Raw genomic sequence first — 20,278 nt, 5'->3', positions numbered from 1 at the left:
GGAGATTTGAAGCTTTTCACTGAGGAATTCAATGTTCCAATGATTAATTCTCTGTTTTTAGTTATTAACATTTACTTTTGTTGTTTTTCAACGTCGCGCATACGACTTTAGTTATTACTTATCGTGATATATATTACTTACTCGTGATTACGTTATTTGGCGATCTACATCTATTTTACACTGTTAGTGTTATAGCTTTAAGTAGTTTTAAGTGGGAAGATTAACAACAGCTGACAGCTGTACCTAGCCTTTTGCACTTTTCTACTGTTATATGCGCTATATAAGTTCTATTCTTTTTCTTTTTTTTTCTCTTTCTTGTTTCCTTTAATATTTTCTTTTTTAATGTCTACGGTATAATAAAGAATTATTATTATTATTAAGACATTTTTGTTCCTTAGGGTGAGTACTAGTTATCATCTACTTAGTTAAATATACAGCAATATATCCTTCAATACTATTCTCGGCGCGGCATACATTACTTTCATGTCTTAATCCACGAAGTTCAAGATGCAGTCGATATAAATTCTCGTTGAATTCGTGTCTCACTCTAATTGTGTTTAACTTTAGATTTAATTATATAGCGGTTAGGCTTATTAACAATGTCTACACTGCAGCCTCGACTTTTACTCTAAATGCTCTACTACATTACTGAGCTCACAAGTATTTTCCTTCAATAAATGATAAAGACGAATAAAAGTCAAATAGAATTCTGGGCAATTGGAGCAATCGGAGCAGCTTTGGAGAAGCCCATCGACGATCTTTCGCGCGTTCGCGAAGGAAATCGAACTTAATACAGTTCTGGACCTTCGATCTTGCAACATCTTTTCCTCGCAGCAGGGTCGTTAGTAACACCCTGTTAATTGCTTTCGTCAATACGGAAACGCATAAGATCCAGAAACCAACCGACTTGTCTCCTCCTCGATTCATTGAAATGCTCGTGGAAAGCACGAGCAAACGCAAAGGGACAACAGCAACGACAAGAGTAAACCTCTTCACCATACAAAGTGCATTAACACGTTCCGTGGCAGGTGGAGATACAAATTTGTTGCAAGACCATAAAAAGTGACGAGGAAACAAAATATTCAATTACAGAAATATAGTAGTTGTATAATATCCTCCACAGTTTCAGCTCTTTCTTCTATTTTAATTTCGACACTGGATTGAGAAGCAACTAATTCCTTAGAATAAAAGTTTCAAAAGTTTCACCACCGATAAACATCATGGGCCACCGGTGGCCCACGTGGCACGAAGCGTTAACAATCTGAGTGGCGCAATCTTTGAAAAATGTCTCTCTAACTCAGGCCATCCCAAGGGATCGCTTCTTTCCGGATAGTTCTGTACAAAGCGATCTCTCTGGCTGGTTTGTTTTCAACGTAAACATTCAGTAATCTAGAACAATACCTCGAACGCTATCCAAAACCGTGCACAGCACGCAAGTCCCTCGGCGTGTTTTCACGCCGACGCCGCGTAAAGTGTTAACCTTGAACGTAAATGAAGCGACCGTGGACGGAGCAAGCATAGTAACACCTTCCGCGCTTCAGTTACCCTTGCCAGACGTAAAACAAACCAGATCGCGTACACTATAGATCGGAAGCGTAAACGATTTGCTCAATCCCGAAATTGCTCGAGTAAAACAGCGATATCTGGTCGCGTGACTGGCAGCCGAATCTCAGACGGATATTCGCGGGTCCTGCGGTCACGATAATCGACAAGACAGTGTCCCGGGCGTAACATCAATGCCTGGACGGCGTGTTTTATCATCGAGAATCCCAACTTGCATTGAAATCACGAGATTCCTCTCGAGCAGGAAGAACGAGCCCCCATTCGTGCAACGGGCCACGAGCAGCGAGTCGAGTGAATTAACCGACACTTAACACAGCTAGCAACGTACCGAGCTCTGAAATGCTGGAGATCGGAGAGGAACCAGCACGTGGGCCAATCTCGAGCAACTATCATTCCTTGTCAATAATTTTGCGCCTGGCGGCTTGCGACGTACACGCGTACCGATCATTATCCGCCTTCTTTCGCCGCGTTTGTCAGGGATCGTTTCATTCGCGGGGAGTTTCGCGATAAAAGGAAGGCCTGAAGAGAAAGCTGCAAGATTAAAGCGTGCTCGGGGCGTAGACGCGAGCGCGTCCTCGTAACAAAGCAGATTCGCCGTGCTCTTGCGACGAGCGATAATGCATCTGACGGTTTTGAAAACTCGCTCGATAATCCGCGCAGGGGTTATTTACATGTCGATGTAATCCGGAATCCCGAATCGACGCGCGGAGATAAGGTGCGCCGAGCGAGGCGCGAAATTCGCCATCGACCAGGGGCAATATACAGCTTCGAGAAAATAATATCGATCGCCGGCCCTTGGAGAGACCAATTTAAAACCCGGCTACTTAATTCGATGACTTCGCCGTTCGACGAAGTGTCTCTAAATAATGTACAATGGTATAGCTACCCCCGCAGGTACCCGCGAATGATCGTAACAGAATAATATACGCATGCTCAGTGATAACGACTGACTCAGCCAATTACTGGATCCTTATCAACGATACCCCACCTTCATCCGATATAACGAGATAATTTTTCGTTGCAGCTGCAAACTACGGTGTTTCCAATGTGCTTACATAACCCTGCCAATATGTGTGTGTATATATATATATATAAAACAAGGGGAAAGCTCGAAGCGAAATCCCAATGTCGCGTGACCCCTTTAATTAAAAGAAAATCAAACGCGCCGACCGAAAAGACGTCACAGAAGGATACAGGTATTTTTAACTCGGCAAAATCGCTGCTACAAATCAGCGATACAACGGCGAGCCATGGTACGTCGAGCATTGCGGCGTTACGATTGCCCTCGGTGTACTAACGAGTTCTCGAATCCCGCCCAACTTTCAGATTTTTAGCGCGCCAGGGAACGATGGAAAACTCACTTTATGACCGTCTGCTTCATGCTGTTTGTCATTCTGCTTACTCCTCGCTGCTCCTAGTCTGTCCTTCTGCCGGATGGTCCAGAGCCGAACTTATCACTGACACATTACCACACGCACTGTCGTCCTTCGAGACCAGCCTCCCCGCCACTTCTGGCTTCCGCCTCGGGCCGTCACGGATCCTCGCGGTTCACGGGAGACGGTTCGTGGCCCGCTTTCGGTGTCCCTCGTCAACCCCTCGATTCCCCTGGGCCAGGACGCAGCGTCTGACTCGTCCTCGACGGAAGGACTCTTCTACTGTCGTCCAGGGGTCCGGATATGAATCGGTTTGGACTGTTAGCGCCGGACTGAAGGAGCACGCGCGTCTCTCCTCGTATTTAAACGCCCTCTCCCTACCTCTTTCGCCCTCTCTTTCTCGTTCCCATTCGGCCGCTCCGCGTTTCGATGTGCTCTCCTCTTCCTTCTTCCGCGGCCGCGGAAAGCTTCACCGAAAACCTGCGGCCTGCTCGCTGGACGATGCGTTTACCACCACTTAGGGGGTGGAAGGCGAGGGGAGGAAATCGGGGCGCGCGATCGGGCGCTAATGATCTGTTTAATGTTGTTGGGTTAGGTCTGGGTTAGCTCGGGGTTGGTCTGTGCACTTGGGAGGCTGGGAATCTGGGAGCTTGGTAAATGGCGGTAGTGGTTCGTTTTTATTATAGAGTGGAATAAGTAGTGTGGATGAAGAGCCATAGGGAATTGTAGAAATTGGGATGTTGTTTAATTTGGTGCGATTAAAGGTGCGAATTCGGTTTGCCAGAGGTAGGTGAAAATGGTCTCAGAATCTTGAGGAAGATTGGTGGTAGACGTGAGTTATAAAAGTGCAGGTCTGTAAAGTGTGGGTGACCGTATCTAATATCGCCACTTGCTGTATCGCACAAAGTAACCAATAAAATTTATCGATTATGCACCGAATTAGTACCTAAACATATTTAGGAGGATATATTGGAATTACAGCGTCATGTGACGAATAATTACAGAAAGGGAAGTATTTTAGAGAATCTTAATAGTGTAAAAATTTATTGGACTGCCACAATTCTACATCACATTCGGAGATGGTAGGTTTAATAATTCTGTGAATGCAAGAATATCTACTAGAAACACCTAATTAATGATGTACTTAAGGAATGACATCGATTCAAATATTTATCATAAACTTTGTTTGTCCCGTATGTACATCCGAACGTAAAACATAAAATATTTTAAAAATCCTATTTCTATATTTTTGTAATAAAAATAAAATCAAAGATTGATAATAAAAAAAACATTTATACAGCAAGAAATAATAAAAACGCAAGTGAAAATGACTTTAAAAACTCATATATAATGAATTAATCCACTTTTCTTGAATAGCCGATATTAGGTACACTTTTTTCAGGACTGGATTTTCGCATGTTTTACGTTTTTTAATTCCTAATTAAAAATGTGTAGGTTACAACGAGTCTAACTTATGCTGCATGAATGATGAATAATTTCTCTTTACTTTGAAAGGAATTGCATGCAAAAATATAAATTATTATTCAACTGACAGCGATTTAACTTTAGCTAGGCGATATTAGGTACGGCCACCCTAAACGTAACTATTTTATAAATCTATGGAACCCATATTCCTTCTCTTCAAGGTTCGTGCAAAGTTTCTACTGCCAACGGACTTCGTTCTTGTGATGTACCGTGAAAACGGCGTCTGAAGTAATTTTAATCGTTCATTTTTGCAATGTACCTGCATCATTAAAATTACCTGTTCTGGAGGTTCCTGTTTCATCTGTGCATATAGCTGAGGTTTGTATATCTAGCTCCGAAAAATGCTTTTCTACTTTTCGCAGAGTTTTATTGCAACTGCACCCGAAGCATCTCTATCGGCGATGGCGTTTAGGCGAAGTTCAACTTTTTCTGCGGTATCGAAGCGTTCTTATATTTCGTAATTTCATACACAGCTTCTTGGTTCCCCTGTTCATATAGTTTTCACGAAGCACAGCCACCGTGTGCGCCAGTGATTTTCAAAGCATTGAAAAAATTGTTCTCTTCCTCTCCATGGCCGACGTCGAGATTACTATGCATCGCGGAAGCATTCATTTTGTCACGATGAACATCCGATGCGTAATGTCCGCGTAGTTGCATGCCGACATTTCCAAGAGAATACGAGAATAGCATCGGGTACGGTTGTTTCGTTGTAAATTTTTCGATCAGGATTTGGGTATCGCTAGATTCTTGCAAAACTTGTCGATGTAATAAAAAATTTCGATACAGCAGAATGCTATTACCCACATGAATTCAAAACTGGGGATTCCCTTGCGCTGCTCGCTTATTATAGGACAGAAATCCATTTGATTTATTGGACTTCTGAATAGATTCGTTTCAACTTCGATGAATGAAGCTCCACCTCCCCGAACGTCCAATATCTTCCTTTCATTAACGTAAGACATCTGACATTGCCGTATAACTCGGTAACAGTATTTATCGATCAGCACCGTTTACAGTATCTAGCGAGTTCAATTAATTGTGAATGATGGTAGAGTAACCTATAGGTACAATAACGCACTAATTTTTCAAACGAAACCTCAGCGTGGAACTTTACAGAAACGAAATGAACGTAGCTCCAAGCTTCAATGATTTTTATCAAATTTTAGCAGTGGCGATCTTTAACAATGAAACCCAATGGAAAACAGCCACTAATCAGTCCTGTTAATTCCAAACAGGACCAATTTTTAAGTGACCTTAAAGCAGTTAAAGCACCACCAGGTTAACGAGACGTCATTCGAGCCTATTGCGCACTTGATTAAAAATCTTCGCTCTGCTAAGAGTCGTGTTTATTCGAAGCTGAGACCCGAAACCGAGGATTACTTATTCCATAACGTAGTAGACGTTCCGCTATCGCGGCGTCTATTTACCGGAATCCCCGTCGGGATTCATTTGTAAACGTCTACCGTCTAAGTACGTGGGAAGTGCGATGCGTAAGTTTGGCCGAGTTTCCGAAAGTTATTGAAACCGACAACGGCACCGTTCGATCGGCGTGATTCAAAGCTATTCCGCGCAAAACTTTAAAACTGCTGTCCCAGAAACAGCCACGGAACTCTGTAGGGCTTCAACCTACATAGGGTGAGCGTACAGTAGGGGGTAGTTTCGTTACAGACGTCAACCTGCATTTCAGTCAGCGACCGTTCAGTTGGAACGCTTGATTGACAGTTTAATACACAGTCCTCCATTGAGACTACTTAGTGGAGGATTAGCTCCGTTCCCCTTCAATTCGCCGCCATACTTGTTGCAAATCTTCCCCGGTGAAAATAAAATATGCAGATATTTAGAAAAGATAATTAATCCATTATTAGCAAAATGGATTATTCTATGGAAAGTATATAAAGCTTTTATTAGAGAATTTTGTGGCAAATATCGACGAGATGAGTGAATGGAAAGGGGAGTGTAATTTCATTTGATTTTTAATTTGGAGCTGTATAAGGAAGTAGGAAGAATCTTGGAAATTCTGAGAACCGTGCAAGCTGTGATTAAAGAAAGTCCCTTCACAGTAGATGTCCCTTTAATGTTATATTAATGCTGTATCAGAAATACTTTAACGAGTATTTATTAAAATATTCTCAGCGAGTGTTTCTAACAACACCTATGTGGACATTGAAGAAGGTTGTTGAAGATAACAATACTTGCGGAACTCATTGTGAAATGGATAAGAAGGTTCATCGTTTAATCCATGGAGCAGATCGTATCGAGGAAAATGAAACGATAAACAGAAAAATGAGACCTTACAATTAGGGACGATAAAGTATAGCAAGTATCTACCCCAAAGAAGAACAGACACAAATCAATGTCTTTCTATAATTATTATTATCACTCCTACTCTTCTAAAGAGCAATTCCTTCCTTTTCACCGAAACGCTCCGTGTCCCTTTTCGGTTCCACCGATCCACGAGATCCGAACTCGATTTGGGCCAGCGTGCCGTATCATTGCTGCGATATCGCCACGAAAGAATTGCAAACAGCCGGGCGGAGAGCATTGTTAGCTAAACTTAGTCCGGCGATTATCATACGGTCATGCAAGTCAAATGGATCCCAGGCAATCCCAATTTCTCTTTCTTCCTGCGAGACTGTCCTCGGCCAAGGGAAAGCCGCGATCACTTCTCGGAACCGCTTCCTGACATCTGCCTTTTGTTATCATTACATCGTATCGCAGTGAAATTGGCCCACGGGATCGCGTCTGTGCTCGTCGATCCTTATCCACCCTCCTCCGACTCGCTCGCCCATAAATTGAACGATTTCCTCCTCGCTACGCGAGAGGCGACCTTCTCGGGGTGGCACGGGGGCAAGGTTTAAGAGCAGGCGGGTTATAGAATTACAGAAAACGATCCATCGTCACACTGTCCGCAGGATGATCTCTGTGAAAAGCGAAATTGAGCGGCGAGGACAGGCCAGTGATAAATCTGTGGCCGATCACGCTTCTCTCGTTTCTGGGATCAATAGAGATGGAGCAGGCCGAGGCACAAACGCGAAAATTGTAAAAAAAATACGTGTCGCGTCTCGTGGAGCTGCTGCGCGACGCTAGCGATTCGAAAAGAGAAATTCGAAGGTGTTGCTTCGAGAGCGATTGCGCTCAAGGTCTGTGCGGGTCGTCCGCGCACGGTAATTATAAAACATGGCTGCTGCGTGGTAAACGGTCTAATCGGGAATTAAGGACCAGGGAGCTGCAATCAAGCAGTTGGAATAACGCATTGTTCCCTCGACGACGTACGCGTGCTTGGGAGGAGGAATGCGCTGTACGGCGGAGTTATCGCGCTGAAATTAACAACAAACAAGCAGTATCTATTATTCGATAACGCGCGCGTAACACGTAAGGAATTATCGTCGCGTTTGTGCGCGAAATACGTTTATCAGGCTGCGAAGATAAGATGGTGCCAAGGCAATGCGTCTTCATTCCCACGGTCGTAGGTACCTGCCGCTCGACCTTCACCTTCTTCGCCCGATTCGCCGAGTTCTGTTCTTTACGGCGCGGAACGGAAAACGCGAACCGCGGATCACGCTACCGACCGCGAGGCAACGGAATTGTAGCCCAAGAAACATCGTAATGCACGTATTAACCTGAATTGCGCGGCCATTATTCTTCCGAGACATTCCAACCTCCAACCTTAGCGCGTTCCTTTCCAACGATTTTTAAAAGTGAGAAGCGTCAGGCGCAGCAGCGAATTTTCGGTGCAAGACGGGGGACGCAGGAGAACGTGTTGGAATTCACAGGAAGTGTCTGTGGAATTAAATGTGGTTGTACTTCCGAATGGCCTCAGTGGCCGATTGACACTAGGTTTGAGGGGATGGGGTGTGGACCCTAAATCTAAAATCGTAGCTTCAGGGACTTATTGGCTTCCGAAATATTAATAATAAAATGCATAGGGTGACTGTATCTAATATCGCTAGGCAAAAGTTAAATCGCTGTCAATTGAATAATAATTGATATTTTTGCATGTAGTTCGTTTCGAAGTAAAGAGGAATTATTCATCTTTCATGTAGCGTAAGTTAGAATCGTTGAAACCTACATTTTTTTAATTAGGACTCAAAAAACGTAAGACATGCAAAAATCCAGTCCTGAAAAAAGTGTACCTAATATCGCCTATTCAAGAAAAGTGGATTAATTCAAGTATATATGAGTTTTTAAAGTCATTTTCACTTGCGTTTTTATTATTTCTTGCTGTATAAATGTTTTTTTTTATTATCAATCTTTGATTTTATTTTTATTACAAACATATAGAAATAGGATTTTTAAAATATTTTATTTTTTACGTTCGGATGTACATACGGGACAAATAAAGTTTGTCATGATAAATATTTGAATCGATGTCATTCCTTAAGTACATCATTAATTAGGTTTTTCTAGTAGATATTCTTGCGTTTACGGAATTATTAGACTTGCCTTCTCCGAATGTGATGTAAAATTGTGGCAGTCCAATAAATTTGTTCACTATTAAGATTCACTAAAATACTTCTCTTTCTGTAATTGTTGATCACATGATGCTGCAATTACAGTATGTCTTCCTACATATGTTCAGGTACTAATTCAGTGCATAACCGATAAATTTTAGAGCTTACTTTGCGAGATATAGCGGGTGGCGATATTAGGAACATTGGCGATATTCGGTACAGTCACCCTACAAGTAGCCCTACCGGGGATTCATCCTTCCCCCCGATTTGTTCTACGGACAGCTGGACGCGTTCCCCTTGCCTCCGCGTGCCCCTCAGGCGCCTAAATGGCACGCGTATTTCGTTGAAATTCAAAGCCAATTTTCTCGAAAACGATGCGCGATATTAAAAAATTGTATTATATACTTTCGTCTTATTTTGGCCTGTAGAATCACCCCCTAGAGTATTGACTATCAATAGAGTAATAGGTATCCACCCTCTATAATAGGATGGATCGCATCCGCAAGTATCTGGTTCAAATCTCCAATCTCATATGATTGCGGTTCGCTACCGTGCTTTACGCGCCCCCTGAGCTAATCTAGCCCCAACCAATACTAATACAGTCGAACCTCGATAACTCGAAAACCTCTATAAACCGAAAATTTTCATCATTCCCTTCCGCTCCGCTGTAAACACCTCTACAACTCGAAACCTCGATAAGCCGAAACCATTATAATTCCAAGATTTTTTTCCCTTCCCTTGAGATTCGAGTTATCGAGGTTCGACTGTATCCAGAACAAGTTGGGGAGTGAAATGCCTTCTGTCAGAACGAGTCAAGGGAAATAATAAAAGTTTTTTTATTAATATCTCGGAAACTGATAAATTCCCGAAGCAACAATTTTAGATCGAGGGTCCACACACCCTCCCCAACCCTCCTCTGAAAACCTCGCGTCGATCGGCCACTGGGGCCATTCGGAAGTTCAGCCTGAAATGTGATTCGGAGGAAAATTTAGTGATACCAGGAGGAATCGCCATTTCTGGGGAGGCGAAGTCCAATACTATATCTCCATCTCTAAATACAACTCTTACATGATTATATCATCGATAATATGAAGCCACAATTGTATACACTGTACAATACAACTCCTCCGATACGCTGATTAAATACAATGCCACTTTTGGGTCACTTTATCCTTCTTTTCAAATTTGAATAATCAATCGTGTTGGTATAAAGAGCTGCGCTAATAAGGAGCGCCCTTAAATCAGCGGACAAAAGCCTGCCCGCGCAGCGAGCCGGAGAATTGGGGGAATTCGAGTCTCGTTCGTGGCAACTTCTTAATTCAATCGAACCGTTTATCAGGCTATATGCACGACTGGTTACGTTATTCCTTGGTACCGATTGTACCGCTACTCGCAACACAAAACAACAATATCGTCATGATAACAGGCTTCAATCGGGGGCAACTGCAATAATGCGTTCTTCTTTTCAGCGATCCATTGATTAGCTTAGCGATTGCGTTCGCTGCTACGCGTGCAACAATAGCCAGGGTCAATCGGGTGTACCGTTATGAATTTCACCTTACGTACCGTGACCGTCGCCGACGGCGGCGTCGGCGTCGTCGGGCCGTCGCGTCGCAGCACCGGCTGCGCGCCGTGGCTCGATATCTCGAAGACGGTCCCGTCGAGAACGAGCGGGCCCAACTCTACATAGTAAGGTTAGTGAACCGCGATCGAAGAAGTGTGCCGGCGTTAATTAAACGTATCCCATCGATTATTGGTCGGCGTTTTATGCCGTCAGGTATAGAAGGAAAAAGAGCTGTTCGATCGCGACGTCCCCCGTCGCGTCAGCGATAGGGCTACTACTATCGAAGTTAGTAGAAGCTGCACCGAGTTATGGTTATATCCGATAAGGCATCTCGACCAAAGTCAGATTCCAAACCTGTCGTTTATTACCTGGCGAGGAAAAAAACACGCTTACGTCGTAGCGAGTATGAGTTTCAAGTTTATGATAGCGAGGAACAGAAACCTGGTCTTCGAGGCTGATTAGAATCGAAGAGACGTGTTTGTTTTGTTTTATCTAGTTTTGATGTTAAATGTAAACGCCGGAACGGTTCATTTAATGTTGGTGGCTGTGGGATTGGAATATAGGATGATGTGGAAGGGACAGTCGAGGAGTATGGTATTCGTAGAGGATGAAATATGTTCACTCCGAAGTGACGAGCTCGTTAACGAAGATAAGGAGGGATTAAGTTTGAATGATAAAGGTTAATAGAGGGCGTTGTGAATCTTTATAGCAGAAATTCGGATTTTGGGAAATTTCATTTGGCGGGCTTCTTGGCGGAGGTCGCCTGCAGATAATCTCGCGCAGAGATTCCCATTCGTGAAACATATGCGAGTTATTTTCGTGTTAGAATAGTAAACAGTAAAAGATAGCAAAATTACGTGTTGATACTGTTCACTGAGATGACTCAATCAATACTGATAACTTTGAACGCGCAACAATATATTGACAAGATAAGTGAAGATTATAAGTGGCATTGTACGTTGGAGTTTGTGTAAGATTGACCTGTACAAAATGAGATATATACTTCATTCCACTTTAGAGTAGACTAGTTCCGCGCAGGGATATATTGTTCAATGGTAGGAAATCGGCAGGGAAAATGCTACGAAGAATCGCGTGTGTCAGATCCGTGGGAGCTGCGCAGGTCGATCAGAAATCGGTAGGGGAATAGGTCTGCTCTTATATGGAACGGAGGGTAGATACAAATGTGCCGGTGATTATGGGAGTGGTCTAAGTGAGAAATCGAAAAAATTGAATTTATTGCTTATATGCAATACGAAATAAGCAATAAACTCAATTGGTTCGATTTTTGACTTAAACCACTTTTATAATCATCGGCACATGTTGATCAGAGAATCAAGCTGATTCCTGAGCTCACATTAACTGGCAATTTTCTTTGTGCATTGTTACAAGCAGGGGAGACCGGGGCTAGCTGACTAACGAGGTTAGTCGACTAATTCCCTTTGTTGCTGTATTATTATTAAATTATGCTGCGATTCGTGATATTGAAGCATATGAATGACTAGCTTGCACTTTAATGTGTCGCCGTGACAAAAACTTGCATGCTCTATCAGTGAGAATGAAAAATCTAAAAAGGTCGGCAGGAAGTAAATATTTTTGTTTCGACTATTTATGAATTTTTGTCCACTAAGTATTGCTTGATATTTTTCATGAATATTGTGTGGAAACGTGATACACTGACTATAATTTACGGTATTTTATTTTACCCGGTGCGTGGAACACCACTGAAAATTGCACTTTTTATCCTCAAGCTGCAGTTGAGGCAAAGAGTTTAGCTGCTCAAGTTCACTTCCCCCACCACAAATTCCTCCGAACTCACCCCTACCAGTTTCACACCCTATCCTCCCTTCAAACTCTCAGGCCTTCCAAATAGACCATAACAAACAAGAACAAAATAATTACAGTACCTAACACCATGATAATTAATAAAATAAAAAAAAATAATGGTGTGAATCAGTGAAAGAAAAAAATTATTGGTCGTATATTGATGGAACTGTGACAGCGTATATATGCCTTTCGCAGGCAAAAGGTTAAAACTGAAAAGTAAATGTCGAGTCAACTAACCCCATCATATTTGTCAACTAACCCCACAGCCGGGACTGCAACCTAGACTCGATTAAAACGATTTTCAAAATTAAGCCTGTATACCTAATGAAATCTGTAAACTGTTGGTACGCAAGAAGTCAACAAAATATCAATGGTCCATTTATAAAAATTAAAAATGTTAAAAATTAGTCAACTAGCCCCTACTTTTCACTGCTTTCTGTGCCTTCTTTACATCGAGTGATTTAAATAACCGTCCCCAGAATACAAGTCTACAGTTGCCTTGTTATAGATCTTCTAATTTTATTAAAAAATTTCACACGAACCTTGCAGCGACAAGACTGAATCGCACGCGTAATAAAATCCTTACGTTTTGTTTAAAAATACATATGCATATACAATGAAATCACTAACACACAGAAACACCTTGTTTGAGCTTGATAATCCCGTTATGATGGGACTTAAGTCGAGTTCCTGTAATTGGGTCATACAATATTAATTTACGTCATTCTACTAAAACCTACTACATAATATACATATGTAATCCATTATATGGTACGGCAATTTAGACCCGAATTCTGTCGCGCTCATGTCAGTAGACTCGCAATTACCACCCAAGACAAACTACTCCAGGCTTCGCACTCATGTACAAACGGAATTTCAGTTGTCCCTCCTACTCGAGCACCTACTCAGTCATCTCTCGCGTATTTTTCATTCCCCAGAGCCAAGTCTCAGTGCAAACTGTTCGCAAACACGTCCACACAAGGTTTATGGCCACCGCGTTATATAACACCGCTGACTGAAGTGATTTCGCCTAAAGTCTCTGCGAAATCACGAGACCGCGGGAAAGAAAGTCCCGACGACTGTGCTGAACATATATTGGCCAAAGAAGACGAGTACCGTTAGCGCGGAGCTAAGACGGCCACAGTGCCGGGGAAATCTAAAGTGTCGTAGAAACCGTCCAGTGGAAAAGGTGTCGCGAAGAGAGATCCATCTGCTGTCTGACACTTCACACGCGATCCGCGTGCGAAATCGCGTCCTCAACTATCCTCTCCTACGTCTAACAACATCGCCACCTAACCCATGGATCTTCTTTGATCATTGCTTACGGGCTGCTGACTTTTCGTCGATCTTCAGATGTTCATAGAAATGGAATTGTAACCGGTGCGGTGTACAACATGGTGCGGTCTTTTTTGACCCGGGTATCTTCTCCTTTCTTTGAAAACACTTTGATCGAGATACAAAGCAGTTATAGATACCACCCCGGAGTGGCGTCCAGGTGTTTTCACGTCGATATTTTCTGTAAGCATTGAACGTATCGTTCAACACTCCCTGAACATTTACTCAGAGAACGAACCAAGCTCAGAATTGGCTTTGTATAAAACTTTTACGCTCGCTTGGAAAAGCCTGATCGAGTTAAAACGCTAATAGGGTACCTATGCGTTTCTCGTTCCTTGACATAACGATGCATGTATAGTCGAATCGAAGGTTGTTAAGGAGGGTTAAGTAGAATGCTCATTCATTTGTATTCATTAACTCTCTGTGCGATAACACTGTACTATAAGCCACAGTGTATACCCGCCACTCCACTTCTACGTGCTCCTTAGTTTGCAGGCACGAAGAAGACGCTGTACAGCCGTGCACCTGGCCGAGTATTACGCCTCGTAATTCAGGGTACAGTTATCATCGACGATTTCCGTACGATGCTGGCCCGATATCACACTCCAAAAACGGGACTGCCGATCGTCCCACTACTATCGATTGAATTTCTTTACGCCCCGTCCTCGATTCGCCGCGTTAATGCAACGGTCGCCGCGGCAAAACGAGAGGAAAGAAAGGCTTCGGAGTAGGTAGTCCAGAGCATAATCTCGCGCTGGCTCGGTGATCGAGGGGAAGGATCGAGCGCCGCGCGGAAAGCCCCGACTACGAGATACAGTTGTAACTGTTGCACGCGACTCCCCGTGTATCTGGCGCAGGATCCTAGAAAATTAAAGGCTGCACGAACGGTTAGGCGCGTAATTAGCTGCAGGATACGCAGTCTGGCGATATCAGGAAACGTTCCACGACCACTTTTGTGCGTAGCAGTCACGGGACAGGACTAATTCGCTTGGACGAGATGGTCGAGCTAGGCGATCGACGTTCTACTTTGGAGCAGGTCCTACCGGACGATGCTCTGTGCAGGAAAGTTGGAACAGATCGAGGAATATGGGCGAACCACTACGATGTTTATCGCCGAGAACCTGTCGGTGGAAATGAAACTTCTTTGATATTCATAATTTGTTCTCGTTAAGATTCCAAACCTGTACGCGGAGTGGCCGTATGTAAGTAAAGTGGCCGTGACGAGGATGAAATCGATACGCTCGGTGGTATCGAGTTCGATTGGTCTTTTATTATTGATTCAGCAGAAGATAATTACCTACTCTTACATTTTACTAAATTCAATTATAATCCAATTCACAAGCAACGACTAATTCAAATTGACTGTTACAAAGAAATTAAAAGACACATTCCATTTCTCAGCTCACTGTTCACGTAATACTCTTTTTTACATTGTTATACTAAATCCTCTGAAAGTACCTGCCATCCCCCGACATCCTGGTCTCCGCCAACCTCGCGCATAAGTCCCCAGCAAAATTAATTTACTTTTCTTTCGGACACGGATAATTGCCATCGACCCAGGGGCAGTGGCAGTTACACGCGCGTTTCATCGATCGGCGAAGTTGATGGTCCAATTACCACTGATCTCTATTTCCCGTCCCGCTCGTTAAACGGGTGGCATCATCGTCGCTATCTCCTCAGGTGATAGTAAAACAGTTGCTCGCCCGGTGGATGATTAAGAAGCAAACGGCCATTATCCATAAACCGTAGCACACGACTTTATTCAATGTCGTTTTTGCGCTGTCCGTTGAAACCAGTCTTAAACCGGGATAAGCCGAATTGGGTCGATTATGCACGCCGCTGTCGTGGACGCCTAACGCGCCCCGTCCTACTACCACGCATACAGAGGCACGGGCATCGTCATTACTAGGAGTGGCTTCTCCCAGCGACATTACAATCACAGTTTATCGAGGTTATCCCGTTAGGCGCAGGTCGCAGCGATCGTTTTATCGGAGATCGGCCCTGCGTATTCTTCTGTGGATCCAAGCTGCGCCTCACCTCTTAAGATCGTTCAAACGACTCGATGCGGTCCCACCTACCTCGCACATTTTATGCTTCATTTATAGGTAGGCATTTGGTTGTTATAGTCATGGGGAAAGAACCTCTTGTCGACCTGGATATTCCAATTTATTTATGGAGCTTTTAGATCATTTCAGATCGAGTGAAAGATCCGGGTTTGTTTCTTGGTCTTGTAAAGTTGTACGATGGTCTTCTCAGTTCGTATGATATTTGTCTAATCTATTTGGGCTATCGAAGACGATTGGTTTCATTTGAGGGAATTAAATGTTGGGGAATCTAGGTTCGACACCTGGTTCCCGTGCAGCTGCGAACTGTGCAATTATATATTTTTTTTCAGACTATTTTGGCTAGATTTTATGACCGCTGTGGAGAGTCTTTAACAAGTACGGTAGATATAAAAGTATTGTGCGTGCGAAAGGATAGGATACGTCAGATCGAAGGAGCAGAGACACGAGTAATCACAGTGTACTTACTTTTCATTAAATATAAAAATCACACTGCATTAAATGTAATAATCGCTCTGGGTTCAGGTTCCCTGAATTAGTATACGATGCGTGAACCTATGCTAGAATAATAGATCTCGAGACAAAAGCTTCAGATCGCATGGTTCCACACAGAATCATTGAAACTGCGTCCGATGCATAAGAAAGTAACAGGAGAAGACCCGAAATTCTTGCGATTTAACAAAGACCAAAAAGCAGATGGCTCGGGCTTGTTGATCGCCAAGCTGATCGCAAGAATCGTTGGGAAAACAGTGGAAGATCGTTAAACCCTTGTTTGATCCACCAGAAGCAACTGTAGAAGCGTTACCAGTCTGTTGAACTTCAATCAAATTCACCAAAATTCTATAAAAAAAATGATTCCAGCATGTCTGACTCGGCATAATTTGCTGGGGACCAGAAGTGCGTCGAGGTACTCGGGGCCATTAAACATTACACCAAACTCGTGCAAGCTGATCACCACAATTTAGTAGAGATCCTGCTCAGTCTTCGAGAATACAGTAGCAAACATTTGAAATAAATTAAACTTCAGTCTGTCTACTAACGATAGATACTTTAAACCTACTAAACGATACCTAAGCCCATCAACATCCAGCAGTGGACGAGAAGCTAATTATCCTCAATCTGTTCCGTCCAGCAGCAACGAGGAACGATCTAAGGTCTACTCTCATCTATCTAGGCCTCCAAGTAATGGTTACAACATAACGTGTCTGCCCGATCGTAATCATAGTGATCAAAGGGCATCCACGTGCATACCTTGTTGCAGATGTGTGATGCTCACCATGGCGCTTCGTTAGACCAGAAATTTTATTACGTATCTCAAGAGCATGAAGATCAAGATCGCGTCCAGCCGGCCGGAGCTTGGGGAAATTCGAATTACTCCGCGCCATGTTTCACAAAGCCAATTGGAGGCAATCGAATCGAGGCGACTGTAATGAAATGCGCGCGTGCACGCGTCAATACAATTTATTGGGAAATTGCGGGGCAATGGAGATGTCGATGGTGACGTTGGATGTTACCGCTCCGCGCTGGAGGAGGGAATAGATTTTTGTGGGTTCGCCGAATCCCGATATCACGCGTAATTGCATGCCGGCGGTAAAAGGGGATTTCCCGATATTCTCTGAACCACGGCGGAACTAATTTTAAATCTATCCTTTCGACGTCAGCCGCATGCAGAATCGACGAGGGATCGAAATTTTATTGGCTGGGGAACTAACGAACGCGACGTATCGTTGCCTACATTTCCACGATGGCCTCGACGAAAATGAGATACAGCCGCATTTTAGTCGGGCTTCCAAGAAAAGCCTGCCATTTCTCCTTGACGGGTGCGTCGTTGATCGGACGAAATATTGCGGGTGCTTTTCGGTGACAAATGAAGTCGGTTGACGAGTTCAACGAGAAAAAGAAAAAGAGGTACAGCCGCTGAAGGAGCGGCCATATCTGATCTGCGATGGGACAGATTCCTGCTGAATGATGCATAAGATGTTCTGTGGAAAGCCAACCTTTGCGTGGACGTGACACGATAAAGCCATGAATAATAATAACAGACAATTTTAAGGCCATTTTCATTTATAAGAGAGAAGTTTTCCAGGAAGCATGTTGAATTTTATAGGATTATACGACGGAGTTGCATTCGTTCCTTTTGTCGTGTCAAGTTGCTAATGATCGGATCTCTAATTCTTACAAGGGGAGCTCTGCCAATGGGGCTTAATAATAATATAGATATTTACATGGAAATTATTAAATATTTCATAGTGGCCGTGGTGTTTTAATGGGTAAAAATCCCACACTACCCTGGCGCCCCCGGGGGATTCCCCTTTGAAGGAGTCGGGGTGCCTTTGAAGATTTCCCTAAGTTAAAAAAAAAATTTATAAAAAATAATTTATAAAAAAATTTATAAATTTTTTTTTAACGTGGAGACATTTTCAAAAGGCACCCCGACGCTTCCAGAAGGGAATCTCCCGCGGGCGCCAGGGTAGTGTGGGATTTCTACCCACTAAAACTCCACGGTCACTATGAAATTTTTAATAATTTCCATGTAAATATCTTTATTATTAAGGCCCATTGGCAGAAACGCTCGGACACTTATTTAGTTATTTTCGACATAGATCCATCCTGCCAAGGCTCATCAAACTCGGTGTCTACCACATGGTGTTCTCCCCTTGTTAGTAAATTATTCTGGGATAACGATACCGTGGTAAATTGATTATGGATAAAGAGTAGGTATAAGGTGGAATTTTGGTGTAAAGGATAGAAGGGGATTTGGAGATTTTCTTATAGGGTTTGCTTAAAAATAAATATATTCTTTGTGACAATCCACGTGGAATCGTATTTTTCCTCTGTAAATTTAAAATGAAATTAAAGGATTCATTAATGAAATTTTGCTACTGCTCTTTCAAGCCAGCTCAATGAACACAGAAAAATGTTTGCCTGCAACCTCGCGATAGTGAAAGTAATTCCACGATTTTCACGAACACTCAGCATCGATATCCTCCGTGGGATTTCACTCGAAACAATACTTTATTTCTATTCAAACCCACGCATAAAAAGAACGAATTGTTTCACGATTTCCAACTGTCTAGTGAGCCTACTCTATTCTACATATAATTAATAAAAAGCAAGCAATTTCACTTGGCAATCAAAGCCATCTAGACGATAATTAGAGGTACTCGTTATCCAAGTAATTAGCTGTCTACGAGAGAGTTTAATTTCAACTAAGGAAGAGGAGTTAATTCGTTGCGAAAGTTTAATTATTACAGTCATACAAAAGGAGTAGACGTAGCATTACGTCATGCGTAGTATTCTATGTAAACGCAGCAGTTAAATCTCTTTAAACATTACTTTTATATACACAAGAAACATTTCTCGCCCGAAGAATAGGCTTTCTCTTCTGATCTTGACTGAACCTCCAAATTTTCAGACAATTTATATTACGTTCAAAAACTAAAGAAATAAGAATTGTGAATATTATCATGTAGGGACTACCTAACAAAATTACCATTCACAAATAAGAACCACTGCAACAAACACTACTTTAAAGCGTCATAAACTGCAAACCATTATTGCAATTAATCTTATTGCTTCTGTGACGTATTCCAGAACAAGCTTCCATTTCTTTCAGACGACATTAGTTACATAAAAAATATGTAAAAAAAAATTATGTTAAACGATTTTACTTAAAATGCACTAAAAATTAAAAAAACAATCCATTTCTTCTACCCAATTTCGATGGTGTTTTTCACTTTAAATAAAATCGTGGAGCAGGATATCTCACAAGAAATTCATTTCGACGCTTGGTTCTGTATTAAATTGATGCATATTCTATTATGATATATCCTGCTCCACGATTTTATTTAAAGTGAAAAACACCATCGAAATTGGGTACAAGAAATGGATTGTTTTCTAATTTTTAGTGCGTTTTAAATAAAATCGTTTAACACAAAATTTTTTTACATATTTTTTTTATTATTTACGTTTTAGTGTCTAAGTTTTGATTTGTGGTTATATGCTGATTTCATGTCGATTGAATTGATTTGACTTGTGGTTATAGGCTGATTTCAATTCGTTTGCATTCGGGGATATGGGTTACATTTATTGATGACTGGGTAATTTTTTCACCCCCTCGTGGTTAATTTTCTTTTTAAAGATTGTATTGTCATTCAAACTACGCACGCCAGCAAAGTTTCAAGACAATTGGATAGTTGGAAGTTGTTTAAATGTGAGTTGCCAGATTTGAACCAAACATGCAAACATACAAACATACAAAAAGAGGATCGAAGCTGAATAAAATCGTTTGAAAACAGTCGATAACTTTTAATGCACCATTATCCTTGTATTGCCGCAATTGCCATGTATTAGGTTTCCCAATTACAACCCCGAAGAACACCAATTTCATTAACATAACACTATCCCCCCTACACCTTCGATTCTAAAAATTCACACAATTCAAATCTGATAAACTTGGACCGAAGTGATTCTTCTATACAGAAGAGTGGCGTTTCGGCGAGTTGCCTTCAGTGTCGACCGCGTCGCTTACGTAAATCGTAATTTGCGTACGGAACCACGTAATTTCGTTGTGCACGAACAGGATTCACGGTGAATCCGGCGAACTGCCTCCACGGTTGA

At 42.4% G+C, this 20,278-nt stretch overlaps 1 protein-coding gene across 3 annotated transcripts in view; it reads right to left on the bottom strand.

The window, feature by feature from the left end:
* Nep2 (M13 family metallopeptidase neprilysin 2) overlaps positions 1–20,278 on the bottom strand; it is a 56,373-nt gene that overhangs the window by 27,009 nt on the left and 9,086 nt on the right. For 2 of the 3 annotated variants that reach the window (XM_076806799.1, XM_076806801.1), the window contains exon 1: positions 2,925–3,284. The exons of the other annotated variant lie outside the window; for it this stretch is intronic. In XM_076806799.1, coding sequence (XP_076662914.1) covers positions 2,925–2,956 — 32 coding nt within the window. In that variant the 5' untranslated portion in view covers positions 2,957–3,284. Of the gene's footprint in view, positions 1–2,924; positions 3,285–20,278 lie in introns of those variants that run through there. 3 annotated transcript variants of the gene reach the window in all.

Source organism: Andrena cerasifolii, chromosome 2 (genome assembly GCF_050908995.1).
Source record: "Andrena cerasifolii isolate SP2316 chromosome 2, iyAndCera1_principal, whole genome shotgun sequence".
Taxonomy (NCBI): Eukaryota; Metazoa; Arthropoda; class Insecta; order Hymenoptera; family Andrenidae; genus Andrena; species Andrena cerasifolii.
The sequence above is the reverse complement of the archived record's forward strand: the minus strand, read 5'-3'. Positions and strand labels throughout refer to the sequence as shown.